The sequence below is a fragment of the Clarias gariepinus genome, chromosome 4, assembly GCF_024256425.1.
Source record: "Clarias gariepinus isolate MV-2021 ecotype Netherlands chromosome 4, CGAR_prim_01v2, whole genome shotgun sequence".
In the NCBI taxonomy this organism is placed as follows: domain Eukaryota; kingdom Metazoa; phylum Chordata; class Actinopteri; order Siluriformes; family Clariidae; genus Clarias; species Clarias gariepinus.
The window spans coordinates 13,449,299-13,469,092 of NC_071103.1; the positions used below are offsets into that span (position 1 = coordinate 13,449,299).

Sequence of the window (19,794 nt, forward strand, 5' to 3'; positions counted from 1 at the left end):
TGTGAAGCCAGATGCCCTTCTACATTACAGTCAGCAATCTTTAAAAAGTGCAGTTATTAGGGGTATAGATTTTGCGTTTTTAGTTAAAAACGTTAAAAACTAAACTACAGTACAACTACAGCATCACCTAAAAGCTGCATATGGACAGGAGAAATGGAGGAATTCAGACTTCTAATGGTTGTGACTCTTATATCATTTATTGTGCCTTGGTTTCCTGGATTGCCTAAAAATGCATATGTTATTTTACCATAGCGGTAGTTTAATTGCAGGCGGCACGGTGGTGTAATGATTAGTACTGTCACCTTGCACCTCCAGGGTCCAGGTTGGATTCCTATCTGATCATCTGTCAATAATCTGCACCTGTTTCTTACTGGTTCATGCCTTAAGTTATTTGATTATTATGCTTGAGTGATTTATAGGTCACTGTGTGGATAAAGAGTATTCCTTAGAAGAGTACATAAAAAGTCTGGCCCTTTGGAAACAAAATCTGAATAAATGCAGGATGATTTAAGACTTTTGCACAGTGCAACCGTTGATCACGTTTCTGTCTGTTTAAGTATTAAAAGCTTCTTGGTAAGCTGACTGTTTTTATTGGGAAATTTAAAAACAGTGCAATTCTGAGAGTTAAGTTCTAAGAAGAAAGAATGGCAATAGGCTTTTTTTAATTAAATGAAACAATGAAGGAAAGAGAGAAGTGGTTATGTTTTGTTATTGGTGTGTCAGTATAAAAGTGTGAGAAGGAAGTGTGAAGCGAGCGAGACGTGATGAGTGTGAACAGGGTCTTAATCACTTGTGAATTTCTCAGAACATTGATTATTCTCTTTCAACTGAAATAACCACATCTGTACTTGTAAGTTGTTGTACTGACCAACATTGTTTATGTGCATGAATTTAGTCACAGAATGCATGGACAAGATAATTTTAGTAGGTCTTTTGCTTAATTGAATTTTATTTTTGCCTTTTATTAGACACAGGGGGTTTTGGTCAAGAAAAACGAAACAAGATCAACACAGAAAGTGAGAGACCATGGACACACAGAAAAAGACTGAGGTGGAGATGAAAGAGCTCTCTTCGACAGAAGATAAAGATAATAAAGATGCAGAGAAAAGCAAAGTAGAACAAACCAAAGGTAATTTTCTTTCTTTTTAGTTTAAAAAAATACTTGGATTAGTGGAAAGATGATTATTTGTACAGGATAGTGCACAATTCTGTGCACTATCCTGTAGAAATAATCATCTTCTCACAAATAAGCTACTTGGACCAAAAACTTTTAAAATCACTCCAAAAATATATTTGAATGTTTTTGCCTAAATTTTTATTCAACTTTTATCACATTTAAACTATTTGGTCATTCCATTTTCTGCACCTAATTAAATATAATTCTGTTACTGTGTTGTTAAAGATTTTAATCTATTTGTTTTTTTGTACATTCCACCCTTATTATGACAAATCCTGACTCTTTCTTTAATTCCTTTGGAATTTTCCCTTCTTGGTTTTTAGATGGGTATATTCCTCTGAAAAGTCTGATAATTTCTCCCAAGAAGGAATCAAATTGTACGATAATGGCAACATGTCTGTTTACATCTTGTATGTGTATGAAGAATTAAACCACCATTTATTCCTCTTTTCTTTCCATAGAACCTGAGAATAAAGACCTAGAAAAAGAAATAAAAAAAGAAGGTAATGTGTACAGCACACTGAGTTCTCCAACAGAAGATGTTTATAATGTTTCAAAGCCTACTTCCACCCCCATAGGAAGTGAAGGTAATGACTTTATTTATTTAAGCAAAGCTTAAGCAAACCCATTTAATTTGTCCAGTAAGAGCTAATAAATTAATGAAGCTTTCTCTAATATATATAGGTTTTCGCATAATGCTCATGAATTCTTTTCCCCATAAAAGCTGACAAAGAGGAAGCAAAAGCAAAAGGAGATGAAAAAGCAGAAGAAACTACAGTCAAACTCAATGATCCTCCAGAAAATGTTGATAAACTTTCAAAATCTACATCCTCTCCTAAAAGCAATGAAGGTAACCCATTTATTTAAGACAACTGCTTAAAAGAAATTAAAAGTCTCACAGTGTAGTAAATACTGCAATGCAGTACTGAGAGGTAGTGAGAGGTGATCTGCAATGCAATTACTATCCACCTTTCAACAAAAAACAGCTATTAAGATGTAAAAATATATGCAGAAGATACAGAGAAGGGCAAAATGGAAGAAACAAATGGTCTATATTTTCCTGATTGTTCTTTTCTTGCCTTATATTCTGTCCAATTTTCTAACATGTAAACCAGTCGGATCATATTTTTTTTCTTTCCTGTAGAAACCGAGAAAAAGGCAGAAGGAAAAGAAAAGGACATAAAAGAAGAAGAAACTAATGTGTACACCAAACTAAACACTCCAACAGAAGATGTTTATAATGTTTCAAAGCCTTCTTCCTCAGGCAGTGGAGGTAATAATTTCATTATTTATTTAAGCCAACCTCTTTAAAGAGCTGTCTGTATGTACAGTATGTGTCTTTCATTTTCATATTTGTAATATAATTAAGTTTAATAAGGTTTGATAGACATATGAATTTTCCTATATGTAGGCTGAATCAAAGAAAACTTAAAGAGTTCTGCAAATGCCAAGTTGTCTCCAATACATAAATTGCAAATTGCATAAAAATATATATAATCAATAACAAAAAATAAATTAAATGACAAAAAGAGAACAGAAAACATTTGAAAGTTACCTCATGGGTCAGTATTGCAATTGAGACGTTGCGAACAAAGTCAACCACTGTTCAGGCTGGTTAACAACTGTTGCTAAACTGAAAAGTGTGTTAGTAGCACATACACAGAACTGGATAAAAAACACTCTACTGTTGTGCAAAATGTCTGCAGAGGATACAGAGAAAGGAAAAATAAAAGAAACAAATAGTCTATTACTTTTTACTGATATTATGTCCAGTTTTCTTACATGTAAACCACTCGGATCATTATTTTTTTCTTTCCTGTAGAAGCCGAGAAAAAGGCAGAAGGAAAAGAAAAGGACATAAAAGAAGAAGAAACTGATGTGTACAGCAAATTACTCACTCCAACAGAAGATGTTTATAATGTTTCAAAGCCTTCTTCCTCTTCTAAACGCAGTAAAGGTAATAATTAAATTTATTTAAGCCATCCGCTTGAAAGAGCTCAGTTTTTTTTTTGATGCACATTTAAGCTGTGTAATAAGGTCTAATAAACATATTAAGCTATCTGCATGTAGGCTGAATTTAACAAATTTAAAGAATCCTGCAAATTGTCTCTGATATATAAATTGCAAATTGCAAAAAATATATAATTAACAAAAAGTGAACCTATACCATAAAGAGTACCTCATGAATCACCAGTGTGACTAAGATGTTTTTTCCCTTTGCGACATTTAATGCTTCAAATGCAATTTTTTAAAATAATAAAATGTACAGACTATTGACTATTTAAGTTAATAGCTATTAACTTAATCCTATTAAGTTATCCTTTTAAACTATTGCTAATGTAAAATGTGTGGTGTTGCACCTTAATAAAAAAACTTCCAATTTGCCTTTTTATTGTATTTTAACTTCTTATAGGCTTAATGTCTGGTTTTCAGTTACCCAACACAAATAGAATGAGTGCTACATTTCAGTTTACAACAAAAAAAACAACAACAACTAAATGCTAAATGTGTGAGAGATTTCACTTAAAGGTGTTTAAGTATGGAGGAATGTGTGTTGTCAAAAAGTATATTTATTATTGTTAGGGCGTTTTTTTTCCTACAATAATTGTTTTGAGATTTCATATCTACTATATCTAGCTGCCCATCTACTACAATAATACGATTGTAAAAATTTTTTTTGTTGCAAAACCAAATTAAGACAAAATTAATAAGACAGAAAAAGTCCTCCACATATTATAAATATTATAATAATATAATATTTTATAATATATTCATATATATTATTTTTAAAAATAAATCATGCTGTTAAAATTTATATCCATGTGACCTAATAATATTAAACTTTTTAAAGAAGTAAACCTAAAGAAAATAAGTCAACTATTTGAAATAATTTTCTCATATATTTAACTATTTCTTCTTTCCATAAATGCTGAAAAAGATGAAGAAAATGGAAAAGAAGATGAAGAAACTGATCTGTACTGCAAACTGAACACACCGTCAGAAAATGTTTATATGTCTGCAGGGACCAGTTCCAGGGCAAAAGACAAAGAAGGTAAAATAAGTCAAGTACTGTACAATACACCCAATCAGTCAAACTAATATTCTGGCATATCTACACATTTAAATTGTGTGAAAAGGTTTAATACATATAAACATACTCTTGGACTTTGTGCTTATTCCTCCTGACTAATCTGGTGTAACTGAGGCAGAATTATTTTTGCTTCGGTTAGCTTCAGTACTATGTAGGATATGTAGGATGCTACATATAAATTGTGTTGTTCTGTGGGAATTAATTTAAAACCTTTGTGAAGACCACACCATTGCTTTAACTTTAACTACTGTGTTTAAGTCATTTTGTTACAGCCTGGGCAGTATGCTTAGATCATTTTCCTGCTGATAGTCCCAGATCTGTTAATGATTTAAGGTGTTTTTGTATTTATGAATAACAGCCCGCCCTTGAGATCCCCACGTCTTTTTCCAACTAGTGCTGCCCAATTAAAATTCTCACATAAAATAAAAAAAATGCTAAGTGGACCAGTGCAATTATTTGATTGCACAATGCTGCAGTTTATTACAGGTTATATACACCTATTTTGGAATTTATGTAGAGTTGTCAATAATTTAAATTTTTTTTTTTGGTGATAAATATTAGCAAACATCCTCTTAATACCATTATTTTTTACCATTATTTGCTGTTAGCATAGATAAATATGTTTAAATACAAATTCATTTAGTACATTTGTACTATATCACAGTTGCAGTATATATCAGAATAAAATCAATAAATGTAATTTTTTGACCAAATTGTACAGCTTTGTGTAAAACACTGGCACAACATGATGCAGCCACCTCCATGTTTCACAGGTCCTTATACACTGTAGTGCTGATCTTTATGGCTAAACAGTTCAATATTTGTTTAATCTGCTGAAAGAACACTCACACCCAAATGACTGTTAATCACATGCATTTTTGACCTGCTATTTTGCAAGGCCTTCCTTTTATGCATTTCAGGCCATGGTGATGTCGAACTTCCTTAATGGTGGATCTACATATAAAGATGCCTTCTTTACTAGTTGCTTTGTAATCGCTTGCGGTCTCCACATTTGAGCAATATAAGCTTTTGCTGGAGTGAATATTTACATGATATCAAAGGACAAAAAACTGTTCAATCAAAAGCTTCTAAATTTATTACATCAAATTCTAATATTAGGATGCTGAATATAAATGGTGCTGCATTAATTAACTTTGGTGTTTCTTTCTATAATTTGTGCCTATTTACCTGAATCAGCTTTTTTTTTCTTCTTTTTTTTCTAATCAGCAATTTTATAACCTCCCTTTGGGTGTTTGTGTGTATGTGTGTGTGTGATTGTGTGTTTGGGTATGTTACATTAAATCAAAGAGGTCTAATTTAAATTTCACGTAAAAAACAAACAAACAACAAAAACATGCATATAATAATAAGCAATTAAGACTCAGACTTGGTCCAAAATTGTGCATTGTCATAGTATAGACAGAGTATGTTAAACCGTTTGCTGTCCTAAATGTGATATTGGGTTTTGATGATTATAAAAACTGTGTGAAGGTTAAAGTGAGTATGATCTTCACAACATACCATGCCGTTACCATGGAATAAAGTCCAAGTTCACATACCGTGGGCATATTATATTAAATAGTGTAAACAACAAGTTTAGTATAGATACAGAATAACTATACAAACCTAGTGTAATGTTTTGCATTTATCCCCACTGAGTGGCATTTCTGTATGCCATGGGTTGTGCTAACTGTGTATTTGTTCTATGTCTAGATGTTTACAGGAAACTTCAACTGTACAAGAGGATTTCTGTTTTTTTCCTGGTTCTGACTTTGCTCTTACTGGCTGTGGTTCTTGCTCTGGCCATGAAGTGTAAGTCATGCATAGCGGTTAAAAGAATACTGACTCGGTAACACCAAACTAGAGCTCTTGAAAACATCAACAACACATCTAACCCAAGCCTGCATTTAAATAAAGAAAACAACAGACTTTAGCTTCTCTATTCACGATGTGGAGGGAAGAATGATAGATGACATTGTCAACATTTTGCTGTATAAATATATATATTTTTATTTTGCACCACAGTTATGAGGCCATTAAGTTATGGGAGCTTATGATTTCCAATCAGGATAATAAAAAAGTAATAAAAAGATTTCATAAAAGAAATGCACCAAATTAAAATTTTTCAAGAATCAGATGTGTACATGAACAACATTAACAAGAAGAAATACAAGCCTTAACCAGCCCAACTAGTTGATTTACACCAGACTTAAAAAAAAAAAGTATAGCTACCATTCATCATGTTCTTCACTGACTGCAGAAAGGACATATAAATGTAAATGCAGAGAATTAATCATTAGTGATTTGAAGTTGAAGCTCATAGTTGTATGCATTTTGGCATTCAGCTGGAAATAGGTTTGTGTTTCTCTTCGCATTACAAATTCTACAAGCTGATTTTGACCCCCAACAAACAAACAAACAAACAAACAAACAAACAAACAAAAACATAAGTCCTAAGTATTGAAACTTTTCTATTTCTTATATATGGTTTTTACTTACTGCAACAAACATATCTGTCCTAGAGTCCATAATGGCCAGCTCTTCTTAATGTCATGTGACCCTTCTCCATGACTATCCTATTTGCAAATTAAACAAAGTAGTTAATTTATCCAAGTTGTTTTTTTTACCCTCTAGATGGCAGACAACTGCAAAGTCGTCGTATAGCACTGAATATACTGTAATGGAGAAACTTTCTCCTCATACATACTAAGAAAAAAACTTCATTATTGTAAGATGGTATTGAGTAGTGAATGTTACTCAATAATTGATTTTTGAGAAAGATTTAATTAAGATATTTATTATAGAAAACATTATTTAAAATAAATAAATAAACAAACAAATAATAAAAAAAAAAATTTGAATAATAAAAAATTATCTTTATTTGATTTTCACCCAACATCTCAGATCCAAAATAATTAAACTGTTACTATACCGGGATTCTTCTAGTGTTAATATCTGAAACATTTGTTATGATTTTCCATAATATGTCTGTTTTTTGCAAATAGGTAGAAGTTGCCTTGGATTTAAAGGTATAAATAATTCATGTATTTTTTTGTACCATCTGTTCTCCTGATGTCCAAACTTCAGTAAATGAAAATAAGTCCATCCAGAAGTGCCCAGATCCCCCTGCTGAAGAAAAGAAGACCATTTATCCTGTGAGCCAAGGTAAAACACTATCACATGCCAACAATCATTAACATCCTAAATGCCCTTCCATTTCAGTTAGTCCTTTATAATAATGTTTCAATGAATTATTGAATTATTTATGTATATTTATATAATTTTTAACTAAAACTAAAAATGTAAATCTAAAATGTGTTAAAACTTTGCTGTTTTTCTGCAGGAAATCAGTGCTCTGGGTGTGGGAAGGAGTGGTATAAGACGAACACCTCCTGCTACTTGTTTGTTAGGGAACGTCTAAACTGGACTCAGAGCAGGGAGGAGTGTCAGAAACAGGGTGCTGACCTGGTTGTCATCAACAATGAAAGATTGCAGGTTAATCAATCAATCAATCAATCAATCAATCAATCAATCAATCAATCAATCAATCAATCAATCAATCAGGCTAACTAAAGCAGGCATCAATATTAAAGCATCTTACTGCTATAGGAGGTTAAAGATGTATATCTAACTGTGAGAAATTCTGTCTTTATTACTGTAGAATTTTCTATGGAAATATACAGGCCTGATGTACTGGATTGGACTGCATTATTCAGAAAATAAGTGGATGTGGGTTAACAATACCGTACTAACCAAGAGGTGAGTCATTAGTGCAGTTTTTAATCACAGAATCGCTATTTTTTGGATATTCTGGGTGGGTGAAATTTTTCTCAACCCAGCAGTAATACCAAAATATTACCCAATGTACATAACTTTTTCAGTTTATATAATATTACGTTGGAAGCTAGATTTAACATTTTATAAATTTGTAATCCTACAGATGCTTGAGCAAGGCCTTTAACCTGCTTTGCTTCAAGGGCTTTGTATCATGTATCATGGCTGAGTCTACGCACTGACTCCGGGTTTTAAACAATGCAAATACAGCTAAACCTTGGATTGCAAGCATTATTCCTTCCGGAAACATGCTTGTAATACAAAACACTTATATATCAAAGCGATTTTCCTGATAAGAAGTAATGGAAGTAACTCAGATAATTTTTTCCACAACTCAAAATTATTCATATAAAAATTATCAATACCAAATATATAGTAAATGTAATACAAACTAACCTGCACTTTACCTTTAAACAGAATAAGGGCTGGTATGAGGGAGACAAGAGAGGAGAAGAGGAGGCGGGGGTTATTATGTAGGAAGACTTTCACTATTACTAAGGGATTCACTGATATCTGTTGGCTCTCTGGAATCTTTTACTTTTTGTGTGTCTTTAACAAAGAACTAATCAAATAACGTTTTCTTTTGCCTCCTTTTGCGGAAATGTGACATTGCATTGTTGTTAAACAGATAAATTGCTCGCACTACTTAAGCCTTTTAACCTTTTATTTATGGGGCCATTTTTGCAGTATGGTTACTAAAAAACAGTCAATACATTTGGATACAAAAAAATGCTTTATGCACACACACATGGTTACAATGCTATAGTAAACAGTATATACATGCACAGATGTTGACTTTATAAGTAAGGTAAGGCATTGAGACTGAGCATGAGAATAATAATTTTACCATGCTGTAATCAAAGCTTCTTCTTTTGCTCTCATCTCTTTCTAATGGCTGAAGCGTGAATGTAGATCCTATCTGATCCTAGTGAGTCCAGCAGTCACCTAGGACTTTGTTTGGAGCTTTCTTACTTGCTGGAGTGAATTTTATTTATTTTTTATGATTTCTTTTTTGGTTAGAGGCAACTAGAAAACTAGCTTTTATACATAATGAATCAGTAGACTAACCAATGTTTTCTTATTGAATTATACACTCTCATATATAGAAATAGTAGGAGACACATTTGTCACTGGTAAAAAATATCTTAAAAACTAAACTATTATAAGGAACTATAGATGTCATGGTGTTTTAGTGGTTAGCACTGTCACCTTGCACCTCCATGGTCCAGGTTTGACTCCCACCTTAGGTCTTTGTGCATGCAGTTTGTATGTCCTGCAGTTTGTGTGCTTAGCGATAAATTTGCACCCCATTCAGGGTGTACCCTACTTCATGCTGTAAGTCTCCTGGGATAGGGTCAAGGTTTCCCAGGATAAAGCAGTATAGAAGATGAGTGAGTGAGTAAAGAACTGTGCGTATGTCTTGAACTAAATATAATAGTATATTAATAGTAGGAGGAAAAAGCAAGGTCATTTTGCTCTGCTGTTGACTGAATTTTGTGTAAACTTTAGGGAAGGTTGTGTTTGAAAGCCCCAGAATATTCTGACTTATTCAAACAGCAACCATGGCACAACAATCATGTTACAGTATTTAAGATGTTTGCATGTATTTAAGGAAGGTGTATATTTCTTTTAAAGTTCCCAGTCAGGTTATGCGTTTGTGTAACTAATAAAAAATTTTTTTTTTTTTTTTTAGTAACAGCTACTGGGCCCGTGGGCAGCCAAATCCAGTTGCTCAGGATTCCTGCGCACTGCTAAAAGGAAAGTGGCCAAACAATCACAACTGGCATGTAAACCCCTGTGACAAGACCTCACATTACATCTGCCAGAAACTTTTAAAAGTGGATGAATGATCAACTATAACCATCACAGAAATCGGCTACATTTGCTTTTATCATCTTTGTACTTCTTCACTTAACTTTTACAATAGCAGTTCATAAAGAGCAACAAATACAGAATCCGTATATGAAACAATGATGTTCCATGATACACAGTCAAGTGAACAGAGTCAGAAAATGATATTTGCTAATTGTATTTGTTGAAAGTGACTCTGTACTTATTTTAATTGAAAATGTATTTTTATTTTCCTTCTACAAAATTGCTTTGCACTTCTTTAAGACCTTATTTGCACTAAAATGTTTACCAAAGTATTACAAAACTAAATGTATGTAAGTAACTGCCTTTATTACAGGCAACAAATATTGTACTTTTTACAGGAATTAAATGTAAAATATATTTTTGTTTCTCCTTTAAACTAATATTCACTCAATAAAATACTGAAATTATTGAGTTGTACACAATCAGTATAATTCCATGATCACACTTCATCCCTTATACCAGGGGTCTTCAAATCCAGTCCTGGAGGGTCAGTGTCCAACACAGTTTGGTGATTCTTCCTCTCAAACCAATTCAAATTCGAATTCAAATTTTATTTGTCACATACAGTCATACACAGTACGATATGCAGTGAAATGCTTAGACAACTGCTTGTGACCTAAGAATAAAAGAATATGAATAGGAATAGGAAATAAATATGAAAATTAAAATAAATGGTAAGTTTAACTAGGGAAGAATAAAAAAAATATATACAAATAAAAGTTAAGAATAAAATAACTGTACACAAAAATACACAATATAGAAAATATATGGATAATATATGAAAAAATGTAAAACAATAAGAGCAGCCGAATAAATGGTAATAAAAGAATAGTAATACAAGAACAGTAATAGTAACACAGCTGATTCAAGTAATCTATTAATTACTAGGTTCAGTGGGTGTGTTTGGGTCTTGGTAAATTACAAACTGTGCTGATCACTGGACCTCCAGGACTGGAATTGAAGACCCCTGTCTTAGACTGTTTTCATCACTTGAGCATTTAGATGCTCGAAACTTGAGCATCTGAATATTAGACAGTAACAGGTCCTTTGAAAATCATATTTCCAATATCACAAAAAAAGCCTTTTTCCATCTTAGAAATATTGCCAAGATTAGGAGCATCTTATCCGTATCTGACGCAGAAAAGCTTGTTCACGCATTCATGATCTCAAGACTGGACTATTGTAATGCATTACTAGGTGGTTGTCCTGCATCCTCAATAAACAAGCTATAGTCCAAAATGCAGCCGCCAGGGTTCTCACTAGATCCAGAAAATATGATCATATAACCCCAATATTATCATCCCTGCACTGGCTACCTGTTCAGTTTAGAATTTATTACAAAATAGTATTACTTACATACAAGGCTTTAAATGGTTTAGCTCCCACATACCTAACCAGTCTACTGATACGCTATAATCCACCACGCTTCTTAAGATCACAAAACTCTGGACTTCTGGTAATTCCCAGAATTTTAAAATCTATAAAAAGGAGTAGAGCATTTTTATATTTAACTCCAAAGCTTTGGAATAGCCTTTCAGACAATGTTCGGGGCTCAGACACCGTTTCCCAGTTTAAAAGTAGACTCAAGACGCATCTCTTTAATCTACGCAACTACGCTAATTCTTTCTATCTGTTCTTTATCTTTCTACCCATCCCGAGGCATCTAAAATTGGGCCAGCTTCAGTAGACAAAGGCCAACCCTGCGAGGTTCCTGAGGCATCCAGAGAAAGACCAGCTCAGAGAGTTTTTCCTTGTCACTGTCATCCGTCACCCTTGGCTTGCTCATCAGAGACATTTCATTCATTCAACTCATTATTATCTAGACATATTTTTTTCACACATACACACTTCCATAAATTTTCTTATAAAAAATTTTCTTTCATTTTTGGGAAGCTGCTTTGAGACATTGACTATTGTTAAAATTGTTATATAAACAAAATTGAATTGAATTGTGTCTGTGTTTGTGTGTGTGTGTGAGAAAGAGAGAGAGAGACTGGTGTGTATAAACATACAAAACTACAGTACTATTAAATTAAATGATTTCATCACTAATGTTTATGTAGACAGATGAAAGCCATGGAACAGATCAAATGATAGTTTTGACAGTTGCATGTTTTAATGCATGTGTTTTGTTTTGACGGCTCCAAGTTGATCCAATTAAGCTTATATTTTGTTAATAAAACTATTCTTATTTGACATATTTCGCAATCATTTTGTATGGTTTGTATAGTTTATATATATGCACACACTACCGTTCAAAAGTTTGAGGTCTAACTCCATGATGATTCCTGATTTTTATTTCTTTCTACATTGTAAAGGAATGCTGAAGGCGTCCAAAAATGCATTAATCTCCTTTGAACAGTTGATATTAATATGTTTCTGCTACTTATGCTCTGTAAAGACTTCATAATGCCTCTAATCTGTTAATTAGTCATTTTTCAGGCTGATAACTTTAAATGAACTTCTCGTCTGCGGCAGAGGTAGGTTTCGGTCTCGCCCTCCTGGGATGATCTTCATGAGAGCCAGTTTCATTATGTTGCTTGACAAATTTTGCAAATGCACTTGACAACTAGAGGAGCTAGAGGATATATATATATATATATATATATATATATATATATATATATATCCTCTAGCTCCTCTAGTCCCTGTTGAAGGTGGTACATCTACAGTATATTGTCTATGTATTTGGTGGCATAAAATCAATGTTTACAGAGTACATATCTATTAGATGTTGAAAAGTGTCTGGGGCTCCAAGTAGAGCAAAAGAGAGGACTCTATATTGGCATTGACCATGCTCTGTGCTGAAGGCGGTCTTTTCCCTCGCTTCTGGAGTGCTTGCCTCCTGTCAGTATCCTTTTGTGGACACAAATCAGGCTTTTTCTGGGTGCTTAATGAATTCATCCACTTCTGGTAACGGGTATGCATCGAACTTAGGGACAGAGGGATTCATTGGGCTTGGTTACTACTATGATTGGGCTGGACATGGGGCTTTTTGATTCCTCAATTATGCTGTCGTATAGCATTTTATCTTCCTCAATTTTGACTGCACAACAGCAGGCCTCTGGAACTCTGTAGTGGTGCTGGTGTATTATTATACCAGAGAAAGGTTTGATGTCATGGTGCACCAGGTGTGTGAGTCCTGGATTCATGGAGAACACATCTTGGTACTGATCTATTACCCCACCTTACCTAGTTCAGTTCTTGTATCTTGGTAGGAGTCAACTCCTCTTCTCTTTGCACGAGTTCCCATTCTTTTATTTCAGAAGATGTGACCAAAGCTGAGACACGCAATATCCGTTCAACCAATCTCTTTAATAAATTAATGTGGTAAAGGTCAGAAGTTTTCTGCTTACCTGGCTGTTGCAGTCTGTAGTTCACTGGTCCTACATGCTCCGAGATGATGAAGGGGCCTTGTCATTGGGCAAGGAAATTACAGCTTATGCTGGGCAGGAAGAGAAGCACTTAGTTGCTGGGCATGAACTTGTAAGGTTGTGCCAGAAGGATGTCGAGCCTTTGCTGTTTGGCACCTGCCTTCTCCATATGCTTGACGCATAATAGAAAGCACAATAGGAATACACTCTGTATTTTCTGCATACTTGATCACAGCACAAAATGGGAAGCGTTGTTCTTCCCAAGCCTCTTTTGTTATGTCGAGCAGCAATCTTGTCTCAAACAGGAGTTTGACTGGTGTGAAACCGATGGATGCCTGTGGTGATTCCCAAACAGCAAAGTGCACATATTCCAGTTTTTACCATTTTTATCCGCCATTCGCCGTAGCATTCTCTTCAATGTCTAGTTAAAATGTTCAACCAGTCTGTCGATTTAGGGACGATAAATGGTGGTCGCAGGGGTTGATTTACCTGCAACAACTGACATATAACACCCATCAATTTAAAGACAAAATGGGTAATCCACTACTCACTTTCAGCCTCAGTTTCTGCACTTTTCTCGTAGGTCTGTGTTATCCAAGCAGGGTAGTTAGCTGTGGCTTTTTTTTGTTGCATTCTGTGCTCTGCTGTAGATCTCTATTTCTTCTTCTTCTTCCTCTCCTTTTGGGCTTTTTTTTACACAGTCCCGGCCAGTCTCTGCCTAACAAGAGAGGGACATGTAAGTTAGGAACCACCCCTGCTGTTATGGTACATTTTCTCTGTTGATCCTCCACTGTTATACTCATGGCCTGCACCTTCCGACAATCCCCATGGACACAGGTGATTGGGAGAGGACAACAAAGTTTTGCATCCCAGGGAGTGACTGAGTGTCAGGAGGGTATGGGTGCCCCTCCAATGTGGACTCATCGTGTCAGGGCTGGGTTGTATGTGCTTGAACTGCTGGCACAGAAACCTTGTGCAGAGGAGGACTTTGGTTCAGGCTCAGTGGCCATGGTCTCATTTGTGCAAGGCTCAAGCTTAGGTGGAGAAATGTTTTTTTTTTTCTTGGACCATGGGTGAACCATCCTGTTAGGGATTATCTGCTTTCCTGGGCCCAGAGAGAGCACTGAAATTGCACACCAGTTTTTCGTTGCATTCTGTACCTTGATAGTTACATCATTAAGATTGTGACAGCAGCAGCAGGCGTTTGAGAAGGACTGACAGGCTGGGCTAGCAGAGACGACGCCATGGAGGAGGGCTGCCAAGTTGCAATGAGATCCCCTCCGGTGAGCTCTTTCTCTTGCTCTGCAGGAAGTGAACAACAGTACAGGCTTGGTCTATGTATTGCACAGAACATCACAATGAAGAGTCTGGCGTTCTGTTTTTTTTTTATTGCAAAGCTTTTTCTCCAGGATGATGATTGATGATAATGTAAAGCTGATTATTGCACTCCACCCCTTTTTTAAGAGCCTTGTTGCTGGCCATGGTGCTGAACATGCTGCCCGTTTTTGCTGTTTTAGATGCTGCTTTAGTGTAAGCTATGTATGCCTGCTTCTGTGTAATATTTACATTAAATTTTTGTAACTGTGATTATTGCTAATGATAAGAAACGTACTTACATTTTTAGATCAAAAACTGGAACAGGATGTACAGATGAGAAGAGGCATCCGATAGAGGGACAAGTCTAGTTAATATGAAGTGCAATATACAGTAAGACTACTTTAAATCCTTTCATGGGGATTAAAAGGGAACTCTTTTAAACTTGGATCATTTCTTAATTTTTTTTTTTAGAAACTATCAAAATCTTTCCACTTTTGTGTTCACTCACTCATCGTCTAAATCGCTTTGTCGCTTTGCACACACACACACACTCACTTACTCACTTACTCACACACTACAGCCAAGTTGGGAACACCAACGAGGAAACTAGAGCACTCGGAGAGAAAACCAACCAAGCACAGGGAAAAAAATTTGCCCCAATTTTGAGACGATAGTTGAAAACCCACTTAATAAGTAATGCACTGTCTGTCTAAGCAAATTCCTTTGGCTTGTTATATTATTATGAGCATCTGACAACATGGAAAGAATACTTGTAGATACTGTATAGAGTTAAACAGACTCTGGACTGTCTATGTAGGGATTCTTTCCATATTGTCAGACATTTATAACCTTTATGAGCCTGTCAGGGCTAAGAATAAGCTGTTTACATTGATGTACATGCTTATCCTGTTGAATTACATTGCATAGCCATTTTGTGAATGAAAACAAAAGAGAACAAAGAGTAGAAGAGGTGACTGTTGTGGAGCAGGAAGTAACAAATATTAGCAAAAGTGAGGTGAGAAGGGGGTTGAAGAGGATGAAGAGTGGAAAAGCTGTTGGTTCTGATGACATACCTGTGGAGGTATGGAAGTGCTTAGGAGAGGTGGCAGTAGAGTTTCTAACTAGTTTGTTTAACAAGATCTTGGAGAGTGAGAGGATTCCAGAAGAATTGAGAAGAAGTGTATTGGTGCCGATCTTTAAGAACAAGGGATATGTGCGGAGCTCTGGCAATTACAGAGGCATAAAGCTAATGAGCCATACAATGAAGCTGTGAGAAAGAGTAATGGAAGCTAGGTTAAGGGCAGAGGTGAGCATTTGTGAGCAGCAATATGGTTTAATGCCAAGAAAGAGTACATCAGATGCAGTATTTGCTTTGAGGATGCTGGTGGAGAAGTACAGAGAAGGTAATAAAGAGTTGCATTGTGTCTTTGTAGATTTAGAGAAGGCGTACGATAGGGTGCCGAGAGAGGAGCTGTGTTTGTTGTATAAGGAAGTCTGGAGTGGCAGAGAAGTATGTTAGAGTGGTGCAGGACATGTATGAGAGCTGTAAGTCAGTGGTGAGATGTGCTGTAGGTGTGACAGAAGAGTTCAAGGTGGAGGTGGGTCTGCATCAAGGATCGGCTCTAAGCCCCTTTTTGTTTGCTCTGGTGATGGACAGGATGACAGATGAGGTTAGACAGGAGTCTCCATGGACTATGATGTTTGCAGATGACATTGTGCTTTGCAGCGAGAGCAGGAAACAGGTGGAAGAAAATTTGGAGAGGTAGAGGTATGCTCTGGAAAGCAGAGGAATGAAGGTTAGCCGCAGTAAGACGGAATACATGTGTGTGAATGAGAGGAACCCAAGAGGATCGGTGAGGATACAGGGAGCAGAGGTAAAGAAGGTGCTGGACTTTAAGTACTTAGGGTCAACGGTCCAGAGCAATGGAGAGTGTGGAAAGGAGGTAAAGAGGCGGGTACAGGCAGGTTGGAATGGGTGGAGAAAAGTTTCAGGTGTGTTGTGCAAGAGTATCAGCGAGAATGAAAGGAAAGGTGTACAGGACAGTGGTGAGACCAGCAATGCTCTACGGCTTAGAGACAGTGGCACTGAAGAAAAGACAGGAGGCAGAGTTGGAGGTAGCAGAGCTGAGGTTCTCCTTCAAAGTGACAAGGATGGATAGGATCAAGAATGAGTTCGTCAGAGGGACAACCCATGTTAGATGTTTTGGAGATAAAGACAGAGAGGCCAGATTGAGGTGGTTTGGACATGTTCAGAGGAGAGATGGTGAATATATCGGTAGAAGGATGCTGAGGTTTGAACTGCCAGGCAGGAGGTCTAGAGGAAGACCAAAGAGGAGATTTATGGATGCAGTGAGAGAGGACATGAAGTTAGTTGGTGTGAGAGAAGAGGATGCAGAGGATAGGGTTAGATGGAGGCAGATGATTCGCTGTGGCGACCCCTGAAAGGGAACAGCCGAAAGACAAAGAAGAAGCCATTTTGTGAATGCTGGTTACTGGTGTTACTGTCGATACGGGACTGATTAAGTTTTTGTTCTACCATAGTGAAAAAAACAGCCCCAGTTAAAAGATTTTGAGGTTCCCTTAACATATGTAGTATTAAATAAAATTTTGTGTACTTAAATGATCTATTCAAAATACAGTTGTTAATCCGTTTCTTTGGAAACAGAGAAATTGATTGAACATTTTTCTTTTGAATCTGATATTTTAATGTGTTCTTCTCTTCTCTCTTCCAATCCACCCAACGTAACAGGGATCCAGTTGTTTAGTCATTTGTAAGAGGATCATTCTTTCTTGGATACACAGTACTGTCAGTTTTGCTGTAGATTTATTCTCATTTAGTGATATGTTTAGTTTTTACTAACTTGCAATGTATAATTAGGGTCCTATACTAAAAGGTAATGTAAAGTTATTTGTTCACATACATTATTAGAACTATACAGAGTACAAAGGGATTGTAGAAAACAAGTGAAAAAACAAAAACAAATATAATATAATATAATATAATATAATATAATATAATATAATATAATATAATATAATATAATATAATATAATATAATATAATTTGTTTTTCATTTTAGGATTATAATGTAATCCTATAAAAACTGAATATTATTATATATTATATATTATTATATTTCGTGTCATATACATATATTTGTGCTGTACTGTGTCACAGCTCTTTCTTTAGGTTATTTTGTCTTCCAAAATAAAAATATTACAATGCTGAGTTTGTGTTAACACTTTATTGAACGTGTGTTAATAGGAATTTATGGAAAATCTGAGAAACAACAGGATTTCTATTCTTAACTTGTGAGGATTTGAAGTTGTTTGATTTAGGAACAATGTGTAGAATAACAGCATTTCTCTTTTAAACTTTTAGTGCTGTCATTTTTTAAGCTGTTTATAATAATTCAGGAGAAATCTAAAAAATAACCATGTTTTTCTGTTAAATGTGTAGTGCTGTTGCTTTCATGCAGGTGTTTGATTCTATTAATGTAGAAAAAAAACTATAAAATAACAGCATTGCTTCTAGTGCTGTTGCTTAAATTAAGGTGTTTAAATGTATAAATTTAGGGGAAAAAAAAGAAATAACTATATTCATCTGCAAAATATAAAATAACAATTTCTGTAATTAGATGTTCTTGCACATAATATAAATTAGAGTATTTATTTTAATTTTGCATTTTTTGTTTGGCAGCTGCTGCTGCCAGTCATTTGGCTGTAACAGTGCAGCGTCAAAAGCATATGACATTACATTAATCCATTTAACTGTTGTACATTTGCACTGTACAATGACTCACCTCTATGTAACACATGACAATAATGACAATATTCAATGTCACTTCATGCACACATACATACACTGACAATTTGCACATCTATCTATCTATCTATCTATCTATCTATCTATCTATCTATCTATCTACTTGTGAACATTTTGCTAATTATTGAAGGCAACCAGGCAGCACGGTGGTGTAGTGGTTAGCACTGTTGCCTTGGACCTCCAGGGTCCTAGTTTGATTCCTGTCTTTGTATGCATGGAGTTTGCATTTTCTCCTCGTGCTTGGTAGGTTTCCTCTGGTAATTCTGGTTTTCTCCCAAAGGCCAAAGACCTGCCAATTAGGCTAATTGGCATTCCTAAATTGCCTGTAGTGTGTAAATGAGTGTGTGAGTGTGTGAGTGTGTGTGAGCCCTCTGATGGATTGGCACCATGTCCAGGGTGTACCTGCCTTGTGCCTGGGACCCTGAAAGATTATCCCACCTAAGGCAGCAGGGTCAGACAACATCCCTGTGCAGGCCCTAAGAGCTTGTGCCAACGAGTTGACTGATGTTGACCATTCCTAGCTGCTTCAAAAACACAACCTTTTAACCCCCTTCTTAAGAAGAACCCGCACACGTGTCTGAATGACTATAGACCAGCAGATTCACTCCAATCATCATGAAGTGTTTTGAGAGGGTGGTGCTGGCCCACATTTAGAACAGCATACCAGACACTGTGGACCCCCTACAATATGCCTACCAGCCCAACAGGTTGACCTCAGATGAGATTGCTGCTGCCATCCATCATTCCCTCTCTGACCTGGAAAATAAAAACTCTTACATCAGGATGCTTTTAACAGGGTCACTCCCAACAAACACACCCACAAACTGTCTACACTTGGCCTGCACCCCACACTCTGTTACTGGCTTTTAGACTTTCTGACTGGCAGGATTGGAAATTCGACCTCAGCCAGCATCATCACAAACACTCCACAGTGATGTGTCCTTAGCACTATCCTCTACACCCTGTTCACCCACGACTGTGTCGCCTCTCATAAGGACAACATAGTCCTGACGTTTGCAGATGACACCGCCGTGACAGGTCGCATCACTGGTGGGAACAAAGCAACCTATAGGATGGAGGTGGCCAGTCTGGTAAGATGGCGTGAGGATAACAACCTCTTCCTTAACATGGACAAGACTAAAGAGATGATAGTGGACATGAGGAAGGAGAAAGTATCTCATCCATCACTTTTCATCTGGGAGCTCAAAGTGGAGAGGGTGAACAGCTTTAAATATCTAAGCATCCACAACAGTCACAACCTCATTTGGACAATTAACACCACAAAGCTGGTTAAGGAGCT

At 35.9% G+C, this 19,794-nt stretch overlaps 1 protein-coding gene across 2 annotated transcripts; it reads left to right on the forward strand.

Annotated features, from left to right (window-relative positions):
- The first annotated feature begins 726 nt into the window (after positions 1 to 726).
- Positions 727 to 10,389, forward strand: LOC128520016 (CD209 antigen-like protein B). Of its 2 annotated transcripts, XM_053494026.1 has the most exons (12): positions 727 to 850; positions 969 to 1,129; positions 1,639 to 1,764; positions 1,902 to 2,027; positions 2,322 to 2,450; positions 3,000 to 3,134; positions 4,116 to 4,229; positions 5,982 to 6,080; positions 7,356 to 7,433; positions 7,612 to 7,763; positions 7,930 to 8,027; positions 9,796 to 10,388. In XM_053494026.1, exons 2-12 carry the CDS (start codon positions 1,027 to 1,029, stop codon positions 9,950 to 9,952), a joined length of 1,317 nt encoding a protein of 438 aa, XP_053350001.1. In that variant the 5' UTR covers positions 727 to 850; positions 969 to 1,026; the 3' UTR covers positions 9,953 to 10,388. The 2 variants fall into 2 exon arrangements, with proteins under 2 accessions (XP_053350001.1, XP_053350000.1); XM_053494025.1 differs by lacking the exon at positions 727 to 850 and having other exon boundaries at positions 9,796 to 10,389.
- Positions 10,390 to 19,794: the final 9,405 nt, after the last annotated feature.